Genomic DNA, 12,899 nt, shown 5'->3' on the forward strand with positions numbered 1-12,899 from the left:
GGCCGGCTGTAAGTAAAACAAAATAAACTTAAGCTTAAGCTTTAAGCTTAAAGACTCAGGATTTTTAGAGACATTTTAATACTTGTCTTCGTGAATGAAAATTTTTGTCTCTGTAAATGTTTCACCGAATTATATTTCTTTTATTGATTGTTAGTAGTCTCTCTTGCAATTTTAATCGCTTGTCTGCGGCGTTTGTTTTCATTGTTCATCAACATCGCTTGAAGGAGTACTTAAAAATGTCGCGCGTATCAAACGCTTTATAAGATTACACATCGTTATAACTGAAACCATTAAATAACAAAAAAATAATGATAATAAATTCGGGATTGTGTTGAAGCGTATCTCTGTTAAAGTTCATTCAAACACTCGACCACATACTGACAGCTCCCACTAGAAATGAGAACCGGCTGTCCGTATGGGTGATTTTGAAAATTTTTTGAACGGTTTCGCTAAAAGAACACGATTGATCGTCCTAAACATTGACTGAGTGCAATTTGTCTTGAAAAATTGTGAGATACCGTATTCTGTCCGAGGTCTGTATGATAAATAGTACTGTTTCACCTCAGATGTGATGTATAAAAAGTATAAAGGTTGGTTTACACACCCTCAGATTTGTTGGCCAGAATCTGTAAAGTAAACCTGTCGAACGCATAAAAATTCGGCTTGATTTGTTTTCCAAGAATTTGTTTTCGAGGCCTAATCTACTGTGATAAAGAGCCATTATGGCTATTGAATGTGATCGAAGATGTTTGCTGTTTTTTGGGTGTACATATATTTAGGCTATCAACTCGATGTAAGATGTTTCACTCTAAAATAACTTATCCTTTCCCTCAAAAGTCACATGAATGTGCCCTTAAGTTAACTGATTTATGGATTACAAATTTATTGTTTGGTTTAAAAATATAAATTTATTAATGGGAGCTTCGCTTTTAGCCCTGGCTAAATCTATATATTAGTGATGAAAGTGATTGTATCAATGCGAAGCCAATAAAATAAATAAAATGCTAATGACATAAATGATGATGATCAAGATGCTCACAGCAGCATTGATGGTGATGCTGAAGACAGTGATGAAAAGGATAGCCAAAACTCTAGTAACATTAACAACATTATTCATAATTGCAATAAGACTCTATGGCATTGTTATAAATGAAAAGTAGATGTTTGTTAAATTCTTGCAATACTACTTCACAGTTAATATCCATAATGTTCCGTTGTTCTTTTTTTTTTAACAGATAAAGAACTTCCTTTTTCTTCTGTGGGTGAACCTCTACATGATCACGGGCATATATTTGCATGACCCTCCCCCTTTTAACAGCCCATTTTTTATGACCCCTCCCTTTCCTAAGTCTCAAAAAGTTGTGACCCTCCCTCTGTTTCCACCCCCCCTCCCCCCCTGCTAATTTCTGACAAGTCCCTAAAACCAAACCCAGTCGAATGCTCTGGGGCTCAGACTTTTCGTCGTTGTTCGAGATCTGGTCGGTTAATAAGAATGTTTGCTCGTATCAGTGGCGTATCGTGTGTGATTGGTCGAAACAATTAGAGCGATTTTCGTATGACCTTAAAATGATAACGCGCGAACAAAAAAGAAACAACAAACGAACGGAAATAGAGCGATTTGATTGGTTTATCGAACGGATACAAACGCTGGGTGAAAAAAGTTCATTCCCGAGATTTTTCTAGAAATCAATCGATACTTCACTTTGACGTCATACTGCAACACGATTGGCCAATCGAACAATGCCTTCTCCATATTAGGGTTTTCTTGGAGGGAAAACGAAGAGTCCATGTTTTGATCTTTTCTTTCATTAGCTGATAAAACAAATAACGAACACTTACCGAAACCATTTTTCAAGGTCATACGAAAATCGCTCTCAGGTACAGTAAAACGGGCTACAAAAACGTGCATCTTGTTTTTTGACATTGTTGAAAACGAGTTGAATAGCGATGCTGCGCGTTTTGCTACCCACGAATCAAACCAGTGTCTTGCTACAAATCAGGTCCTTGCAGGTTGCGAACATTTGCTACAGAAATTAAAGAGTAGTTCTGCTACGGATTGCGGTTGAACTTTTTGAAAACTTGTCAGCTTAACAAGGCGGATTTCAAAGCTCATGTTTGTTGTTTGTAACATTTGATATAACGCCTCCGAGACGTACATGTACTTGTTTGAAACGAGGCTCTGATATTGTCATTCACAAATAATTTGGAGTAGCTAAAAAGGACGCCTAATTGGCATTATTAACAAAATGAACTAGACAGCCTTGACAGACAACCCTTTTAAAATTTAACTTTTGTTAAATGTTGTTTTTACCGGTTGCAACAATTCGTAGCCTGCGTGGCAGGCATCGAAAGGGATAGGGGAGGAGGGGGAGGAGAGGGGTTTCGTTCCGTCCCCTCCCCTCCCGTCCTCTTTTTTTTGCCTACCTCACAGTCTAAACAATTTGTCGCCAAATAACACACCAGTCACCTGAATACACTGATTTCAGGCGCGGCTAATAATTTCGATCTTTTTTTGCAGATTCAGATGAGTCCGCCCAAAAGGAGATCGGCTTCTTTTTTCCTGACTTCTGCAGCAACCACTGGGGTGAAAACCTCGAACCGTTATATCGCGAAAAAAGACATGAACTGGGCTGGGACGACAATCAAGGTATTCACTATCTTGTTAGAAATGACAAATGTTCTCCCGTCGTAGGTACTAAATGATGAAAACGTTTGAAAAGTTTGAGAAAGAAAATGGAAAATGTGCTATTCTAATAGTCTGAAATATTTGGGTTTTTTTTAATATCCTGTTATTGTGTATCTAATGGCGCAATGCGGATACGATTTAATGATCGTTTATTTTGACTGTACATATAATGTTATATATTTGGCCTTTTTTCAATAAAGGACGAACTCTGGTCTAACCTATTGTTGTTCTCAATTTTTTTAAAAGTAGAAATAAGGTTTGCTTTCGCCGATACTTTAGCTTGCCAATCTTAAAATCTCTAATTATCTTTTCAGCACCCGTGTTGAGAATTCCGCGTTCAGACGTGTTTGAACTGAGTACTTTTGTTTTACTGTGCCGTTTCGGAAACATCTAAACACCAAGCAGGGGTACTGTAGATCGTAGCCTGTGTCCAGGGGGATATGGTAGGGTAAGGTAGAATCCTAGGGCTTTATACTTGAGGAGAGTTGAAGAGGTCGTGCCAATTAGCGTTTTTCTTCATTACGCCACAATTTTCGACGTCCTACGTCTCTCATGGATGCAGTGCAGCCCGGGAAAGCACTTCTTCTAAATGGATCTTGCGGTTATACCGTAAAATTCCGAAAATAAGCCCCTCCAAATATAAGCCCCTCAAACCGGCAACGCAAAAAACCCTCCGTTAAATCTCCCCTTCAAATATAAGCCCTCTGGGCTTGTACTTGGAAAATTGTTCTCAAATACAAAGTAAAACAGAGCAAAAATGGTAAATTTATTCTCAGCTATAAGGCAAGCCCAATCGACTTTGAAACGCAAATTTCCCTCCGCCCCTCAAAAGACGATAAGTAAACTCTGATAAGTGGGGGACGGAGTTAACCAGAGTTTAATTTCGTTTGCGCGCAGGCTACTCGAAAAGTGCCTTTGAAAAATATAAGCCCCGGGGCTAATTTGCGGAATTTTACGATATATCTACATATATACAGCGGCGTGAGTGCCTGCGTTTTGTCGAAATGCTACCCTTATTATTTCACGTACACTCCCACTGGCACATGTTACCTTACCACCACCGCGCGCTCTCAGTCAACCTGGCCGGTCCATTTGTTTAAACCATAGAAAACACTGTCCACCGGATAAATGTTATGAGAACCAAGTGCGCTATCCAGTGGATAAATATGTATCCGGTGGATAGCGTTATCCACCTTTGGACAATGAACAACTAAGGTCAGAGCGAGAGGGGGGTGGAGCGAGAAGGGACGGCCATTACACGCTGGATACGAGGTTACACCGTCATGCGTAGTCGGTGTGTTTTTCTTTGCGCGAAATTGCATTTAAAACGATATAATGCGCAAACATATAATGTCAGGTGTCAGAAGATATCAATAGAGCACGATATTAATTTTTTTAAAAATACTTCCGTTCATAACACGCAGTTTACACAGTCTTGTTTTTCTTGTCCACGTGAACAAAATAGCTGTGTAGTCTGTAAATAGGATAACTACTGGATTACCCGGCGTCTGATAAAGTGATGAAGATGAATTCTAACCTGGTCGGTATCAATGACAACATGACACGACTACTTTGAGACAAACGATTATAAACGAGCCCTACCAGACGCGCATTGACATTTTTACATTGATGGCGTGTTTGAGCTTTTTCTTGAAAGATTCTTAAATTCATGTGTCAACCCATATTCTGTGAGCTTTATGGGTATTTAAATGCCGAAAAACAGATATACTTTTTCAATCGTGAATGATTAGACCTGAAATTAAGTTGAATTGCTATAGCGAGGTGGCTACAGAGCCATACCAAAATACTTGCCTGGGTACACCCTCTCCCCCCCCCACCCCTCCCTGCCTAATGTTTGCGCTCCTTTAAAATTCCCAGACTGTGTGGTAAAAGTGGCATTTCCGGCTTGCCGTCATTTTGGCTACTCAACACTCCATATCAATATTGCTCATTTTTTTTTTCCTGTTTGTCACTTAACAACACTCGGAGGAACAATTTGTTTTGACGCCTATTTTACGTATGCACGTGGGTGGGTAGTTTGGTTTGTGACTGCATCATAGCATCCTATTTTGAGTTGAGGGACTTTTTACCTCAATATATTCTATTTTGGGAATGCCTTTCGTTAAAAATAATATATCTCTCGTGATTTCTTGAAGAGAAATATTATTTTGAATGTTTGTTTGCAAATAATTGCGCCATGCACAAAGAAAAGGATAGATATTTTTCAATCTGTCCATTTTGAAGTTCTTGTGATAATCTAGCGGCTGTACTGCTTGAAATGTAGATAGGATTAGCCTTTGAGAAGCACTGAAAACTTGAACAGGGCTCTCTTGTAATGTTTTTTTTTTTCTGTTTTCGTCTAATGGCTTCCGTAAAGCCGTATCCGGGTCATTGAAAGTACACGCCTATCAATACTTGAAGAAAGAATTAACTTAAGGAGCAACTAGCCTAGATGCACTAATCGTGTATGTGAAGATAAAGTAAAACTTTTACAATTTAATTTTTTTCTGGACAACTTTTCTTTTAATTGCTCGTTGTTTAGAACTGTACCTGAAGTCATAAAGCAAAATGAACGAGCGGAATTAAGTGTTTTATTCATCAATAACTGTCACTGCCAGGGTTGGGGAATAATCAGTAGTTAAGTGTATTACTTTGTCAGATGTAGGCGAACTCTCCTAGAGTCGAGTTTCTAGAGACCATATCCAAGTTCACAAAGAGAAATAAAATTCCATCGTCGCTTGTTTACGTCCTCCTTATAACGTAAAAGTTGGCATTTTCACGTCGTAGTCGTGCAAAACGGCAAAGAAATGTACAAATAAGTGTGATGCACGTGAAAATTTGTTGTTGTTTTTCCCTACCAAACCTATTGGATCCTTTTTTTTTTTTTTTTTTTTTTTGCTTTTTTGACGTAATCTTTGCCGTCGCGTCGTGGGAATATAAAGTCCTTGTTGAAAATTACACGTCAGTACCATAATTTATATCTCGATTATAGCAAAAATAGTGACTTAGTTGAAAAGAGTGTAACTTAATAAATTAGCCCTCATGTTTTAAAGTAAGTTCGTGGCCTGTTACAGAATTAGAAAATTTCACAATATCTTCGATATTGTAAGTGCCTTGTATATTTGTAGCAACATAAGTGACAAAGATTAATTTTGTATAAACGAAAAATAACTCAACGGAGTTACGAGCACGTGCTATTGATAATCTATAGCTTAAGTTTAATAATGTCTACTTGAAGAAGTCGACGTGAAATGCCTAAGTTGTTTTTTGCCATTTTTTGCAATCACAAAAGGTCAGGTCGGCCAGCCTTAAACAAGAAACGGCAAACTGATCCTTACGGCAAAGCGATTAAGAAGTAAACAAAAGAATAAACGCCCCCGTTGGTAAGTTATTCTTGACTAGCGTGACTGTAGCAAATTCAGTTTTCTGTATTGTCATTCACTAAGGCGAAACCTGCGAAGGTTATTTGCGTTGAATTATGAAAAGAGGCTAGGGTGAATGCACGTGACTTTGGCGCCATATAGAATATACAGACAAGACCGACTGTTTCTTTTTAACCTTTTTACATAACTGGTTCTTTCCAGGGTCATGTTTCTGAGAAACAAAACTAGGTTTATGATGTCCTCAAAAATATTGGCACGCTTGCTTGCTTCCTATTGACAAATTAAACTTTCGCGATATCAAGCGACGCTACACCTAAATAATAGCATTAACAAAGTTTACACAAGTATGCTGGTAAATTGATTTAATCGACCACTTTTCACCAAAATACTGATATTAATCTTCTCATGCCCACTTGCGTACTTATCGGTAAAAGGAGAGAAATAACTCCTGCGAAACGTTTTATCTTAGAAATGAGTCGTAGGCGTTTAATGGTAATCTTACACAAGACGATTCGCAACGACGATTTTTAGCGCAACACAACGTTGCAATGCTGGAACAATGTTGTAACCATTCGAAACAATGTCGCAACAATGTTGCAACGCTGTGTTGCGCTAAAAATCGTCGTTCCAAATTGTCTCTTGTGACATCACCTTAAGGCATACAAGAGTTGGATAAATTGTTCGCGTGACGTCCTGACGATTAAAACGCCGCGTTGTGATGCCTTTTTCCTGATCTTACTTTGTGAAAAATTTACTCAGTTTAGCATGCCCGAAAATAGCAGCTGAGGCTTATGTAGGCGGCGGAACATGCTTTCAGAGCGAACATGCTTTATAGTGACGTTCGAAGACATCATTAACTTTAATGACAGACCCATTATTTCATGTAATATCTTACTGTGGGGCACAATCGATAAGCGTTCTTTAACAAGAAACAAGTTAATGGGGTTGAATGGAACGAAACAAAAAAGCTAACTGTCGATTTTCACTTGTGACGTACTTGCTGACGTCAACGATACTCTTTTCTCGTGAGCACGTGGACCACAGACCCCTTTGCTACCCTTTTCACGCGGCTTCAATTTTAAGTCCAAGGAAAATAAAAAGGCTTTATAGACGCGCGATAAAGGTGAAGAAGTATTTCACCCATTGACTGGTTCTAAAGTGACGACTTACAGTGATAGTCCAAGTTTTCTTTCGTTCCTAGTGCAAATATACAACTCCCTTTACAACTGTTTGGTTTCGGGCGAAGCACACAAAGGGCAAGTTAGCTTATTTAGTATTTTTCTTTCTCAATTCGTTCGCTTGTCCTCCTTTTTCTTCTAGAATTTGTCTTACGATTATCAGTCTGTATATAAAAAAAAACATGTAAGTAACATTCGGGCCGCACCAGCTGTCGATAAAAGGATTTTCTAGTGGGATTGTTCCGGAACGTAACCAGTCCTTAGACGTGATAAGAAAATAATTTCGAAAGGAAATTCAGTAGCCCTTATCTTATCTCCCTCTCTTTACTAAAGCTACGGTAAAACGAGCTACAAAAACGTGCAACTTGTTTCGAAACATAGCTTAAAACGAGTTGAAAAGCGAAGTTGCACGTTTTACCACCCACGGTCAAACCTGTCTTGCAACCAATAAAGGCAAGTTTCGTGAATACTGACTCCTGATTGGATAAAATTACGCGGGAGTCACGCCATGCACGGGAGTTAAGTCACTTGCTGCAAATCAAGTTTGCCTTGTGTCTTTCCCGTAAACGCGCAGTATGTACAGATTTTGTGGCAAAACGTAGAACCACTCTCTAGGTTCTGCAACAACTTTTTGTAACCTAAAACAACCTGATTTGTTGCAAGACAGGTTTGATTCGGGGGTGGTAAAACGCGCAAAATCGCTATTCAAGTCGTTTGGCAGCAATGTTGCGAAACATTCCAAGTGGTAATTCTGCCAAGAGGTCGTTTGGCTTAACATGGCGGGTATTCATAAAACAAGGGATTCTAAAGTGAACCGAGTTGAATTGTTTTGTTAGTACGTAGTTTAGGCTTCTTTCAACAGTTCAGGCCCTGCCTCTTCAGGCAACCTATTGAAGGACTAAGCACCTGGAAAACCGCATCTTCCCTGCGACAAGTACCCATATAGTCCCGAGGGGAGGTACTCCGGATTTCAAGTGACAGGAATGATCGAATTGGGCCAAAATCAAAACCCCCAAAAAATCCCTGCACCAAAAATTAACCCCTCAAAAATCCCATACAGAATTTCTGAGCCGTAAAAATCTCCAGAAGGGAAAACAAGTTTTGTTGTACTTTAATCGCAGAACTACGCGGCCGGATGCGCAGGCACTATTAGGAATCTTCAGATTGTTCTAAATAGCCAAAAGTCCCTACTTAAATCAAGCCACCCCCCAAAAAAATACTTGCCAAATTTTACTACCTTCCTTCCTTCGATCATCCCTGTCACTTGGAATCTGGAGTATCGCCCCCTACCCCACGGGAATATAGTACACATACAGGATTGTTTACCTCCCTTCCCTTCACCCCTTCTCTCTTAGACTACAACTGTCAGATTTCATGTCGCTTTTGCTTTCTTTTGCGCTAGATGTAAGAGAATGCATTCCTAATCTGTTGGCTTTTTTGGGAGTTCCTGAGCGTGCGTCCAAGCTTGGACAAGAAAATTTGAGATTTCTTGGACCGCCTTTTGGCAATCCCTCTCTCTCTCTCTCTCTTTTTTCAGCGCCTCAGTTACATTTTAGCAGACTTGTCCCAGAACAGTCACGTTTCTGCTCACAAGTACGATCTGGTCCTCATTTTGTCTCACCATTATAAACAATTTTCTCACGTACCATGTGCTTCTAGCGGAAATGACTTTCACAAGAGTTTCTATTGTTTTTATGTGAACGGCATAATATTTTTACCGCACACGTCCAACGAATTTTTGATATGCGATTACTCTTGAACAAAAAAAACCGAAAAGCTGAAGTGTTTTGGAAGCTGTGGTCAAATTACGTCGACAACGTGGAAAATGCGTTTTGTCAGGCTGTCTAAACATATTACAGTTGCATTCTTACCTAATTTAGGAAAACACAAGGACGGTTGCATATTTGCGCTGGTGAGGAATACGAACATGCACTCGTCAAACGAAAGATCTGGAGCGAGGGTCAATGAAGATCTTCTTTGACGTGTGAGGCTTGCGTGCTTCGCGCGTGAATTTCACGCTGGCCCCTCGCGCCTTGCAAAGAGCGAGGTTGAGGAAACCCTGACTTTTTTGCTGTCTATTGCAACAAATGAAGGGTTCAAAAGAAGTTTGAAGGGTAAAAAAGTAGGATTAAGATGCTGATAATTGAATGCATATTCCGCGTAATGAATAATATTCCTTATATTTCCTCAATTGAAGTCTGGGCTTTGCATGAGCAATTCCTTGCCAGAGAAGTTCATCTCGTGGTCATAAACAGCTCATAGATTTTGACAAAATGTAGAGAGGAACTTCCCTGCAACCAGAATTTCTCTGGCTGCAGCATATTTACTCGATACTTAGGCTCAAAAAGAAAAACGCCCAGACGCGAGGCGAAATGCCTATCGGTTTATAATTTGAATATTTGGTTATATTCTGTGAATGATCTCGCAAAATATGGATTCCAGTTTTGGGTATATATATTATTCCAATAATATGTTCAATTATGCCAGTGAACCCATGAAAGGATATGTATTTGTCTCCTTTTAATTGGAGAACAAAAGTAAGAAAAGATTTGATCTTCTAAAATTCATTCGAAATAAAATTATGTCAGGTTTATCTTGGGAGTACAGTATCCTTGTAACGAAACTCCGTTTCCATGAGTGATACATTAATTATTTTGGAACTTACAAGTGAATTTTGATTAATAGTAAAACTGCAAAATGAGGTTTAAAGATAGCCTCCCACGCAGACGTTCTTAGGGGTTCGTCACGCGTCCCTGCCCTGCCATCTGCGCGGGAGGCTAGTTTGAAGCTTTTATTAGCTTCCACGTCTGAGAGGAGTCGGGCCATTCAAAGGTCAAAGGAGGTTTCATTTTAAACCGTGCAATATAAAGTCGATATTTGCTTCACTATTCCCACTCTTTTGATTCTCATGGTTACCGAGGAGATGTATTTAGTAAGAGTACTTTTTTGTATTTGGTGGTCTTTCCATGAGGCCCATGATATTTTAAGGTGCTATTGGATTCTTAACACCGTTTGGGCATTAAGTGTAGTAACTATTCTTTCCCGAACAATGATGAACATACCACATTCCAGTCATTTGTAAGTCAATCTCACTTTGTCAGAAAAAAAATATATTTTAAGAGCCGCATAATTTTTTCAGTGATTTTGCAGAGCAAATTAAAAAGCTGGGATAGTTCTCTCCCCCCCCCCCCCCCTCCCCTCCCCCCAAAAATTGCATTATATCATCTGATAAGGAAAAAGTAATATTTAAAAAACTCTCATCCTCTTGGAGACAAGATGGTGCAAAGTAGAAGAGACGTGACAGTGACAACGCCCGCAGGGAAAAGTGGCGATTTATTTTTCAGTTTAGACGTTTTCGTATCCTTTTAACATCGGGGTTTTCGCCGTGTTCATTTGAGCCAGGATAAATTATCCCTTTGTCTTTTTCTTTCCTTTCAGTTTATGATCGATTATGATGTAGCGCTGTAGGTTTTAAGTGGTTTTCAATATTGTTTTTTAAGTTTTAATTCTCTTTCTTCTTTACATTTGCCCAGCTGTGCGTTCTATTTTGTGAAACGCGAGATTATTTACATGTATCGCTGAAAAAACACTATCCAGTTTAAAAAGGAACATTGAGGAACGAACAAAGTATAAATATTTGATTGTAAAAAATAAAAAGCCGTAGAAGAAGCATTTAAATAAATGACCAATTTTATTCTTTAGTTTACTGTTTCATACAAAAAAAGAGTGATTCCGGCTGTGCCATGTTCAGTACAACACTTACTATCAGCGTCAAGAGCTTCAACTAGTCGGCCAAGTTGCTGGTGTTTTGTTAAAGAAGACATGTGTTATATAGTCTGTAAGCTTAAACGTTTTAGTTTGATCATCAAAATGAAAGCTTCGCATGCATGGATGTGTATTTCTTTCAGTATTTTTGTCGAAATTTGGCCCTTTTAGGGTTTTATGGGAGTCGCTAAAACATTACGTGACCCATAATAAGACAACTGACTCCACATTTGTTTACATATGTTGTCAGAGCCCTTGATTTTAGTTGGCGTTTCAGTGAAATTGGCTGGCTTTCTTTTTCCTTTAACAAAGTCAAGCTGTAATACTTGCGATACAATGCTCAGTTCATATTCTCTTAAACGTTCCACTCTCTCTGTTGAGAGTAATCTACATTTTCCTCTTTTTTACTTCTGATATCATTGGGGTACTAAGATAGTTTTCATATTGGTCGTCTATAAACAGAGATGCAATTAAGTGAGCAAAGTGATTCTCTGCAAAATGAATTTTAAAATGTACATTTTGACTTGTCACTCTCTCATCTAGTGAGACAAATCTTGGGTTGTGTTTTCCTTGTAACCTCTTGTAATTGCGGAAGGAAACCCCCAAGACTCGAGACTGGTACATGCAAGTTGAGGAGACAGTCTGAACTTAAACCCATCTGTCAAAACTTGGAAATGCACGTTTTCATGTAATTGGCCTTTTTGCCACTCTAATTTCCATTAATGAATGAAACTGAATTCGTTGGCAAAAGCTAAAAGGCGTCGCGTTTTTCTTCCCGATAGCCAGCTGCCTCGCTTTACTTAAAAATTTAATGTTTATTAAAAACGTCTTTTTCTTACAGTGTTTTCATTGTGTCCAAGTAACACATTGTTCCTTTAAAATGCTCTATTGCTTTTTACCAGCCATTTGCGAATAAAACCCTTTCTTTTAAATAAGTCTTTCGAATTAAGTGAGCTCGGTTATTTTTTGTATTTCCTAATTTACGTTTTAAGGGAATTTTTTTGAAGAACATAATTTTCCAATATTGGTCTTAACACTCGCTCATTCTTAAAGCGCGGATGTTTGAAAAGTCTTGCTGTTTCCACAGAAACAGTTTTTTGTTTCTGCTGGGAAAACGATTGTTTTCGAAGTCAGTACGGTGAGACCAGAACAATAAAAGATGGTACTGAGAAGTAAAGCATGTAGCTAGCCGGAGAACACTGCCCAAGTATGTTCGTACGGCGTAAACTCGAGTTTAGTTGAAACGGTTCTCTTTATTTATCTTATGTAAAATTAACTGATGTTAAAACGAACGAAGAGAGGTCAGTTTTAAACGAAACAAGTATCCATGTCCCGTGCTACATAATACCTGCTATCTTACCAGAAATATTACAGAGAAACGATAGTAGAGTTAATCTCATCTACCTGTGCCAAATGTGACCGCAGTCCATATCATTTGAAAGCCCTGTGAGGATTTATCGACTCGCATCTACAGCAGTATGTAGGGAATTTGCCCGTGTATCAAAATCCAAAGTTCTTTAGTTTTAGCAAAGAAAAAGAATATTTTGTCTGGTGGCGTTTAGGCTGCTTGTAGTTGAATTGTTTTTCGGTAGGTTTAAGTATTTTCTTTGTTCTTTTGTCTCCAAAACTGAGCCAGCTATCGCATACCAGAATGCAACACTGGCCTTTCTTCTTAAAATGTTTTTGGCCCACGGCGATACAAGATTCTCAAACTATGCCTGAATGGAATATCCAGTATTAGACCGTGATAATTCTTGCGTTTTGGCAAAATATTTTCCCCAAACTCAACGCTTTAGAATGATTAGTATTTTAAACGATAAATAAACAAACCAGTCGTTCATTTTACACTTTCTTCAGCTGTCCGACAGGTTGTGTTTCTAAACGCTG

The 12,899-nt window shown here is 38.7% G+C and overlaps 1 protein-coding gene across 2 annotated transcripts in view; it reads left to right on the forward strand.

The window, feature by feature from the left end:
* LOC140952934 (uridine-cytidine kinase-like 1) overlaps positions 1 to 12,899 on the forward strand; it is a 46,729-nt gene that overhangs the window by 7,498 nt on the left and 26,332 nt on the right. For both annotated transcript variants that reach the window (XM_073402389.1, XM_073402390.1), the window contains one exon: positions 2,519 to 2,647. In XM_073402389.1, coding sequence (XP_073258490.1) covers positions 2,519 to 2,647 — 129 coding nt within the window. The remainder of the gene's footprint in view (positions 1 to 2,518; positions 2,648 to 12,899) is intronic.

This window comes from Porites lutea, chromosome 11 (genome assembly GCF_958299795.1).
Source record: "Porites lutea chromosome 11, jaPorLute2.1, whole genome shotgun sequence".
In the NCBI taxonomy this organism is placed as follows: domain Eukaryota; kingdom Metazoa; phylum Cnidaria; class Anthozoa; order Scleractinia; family Poritidae; genus Porites; species Porites lutea.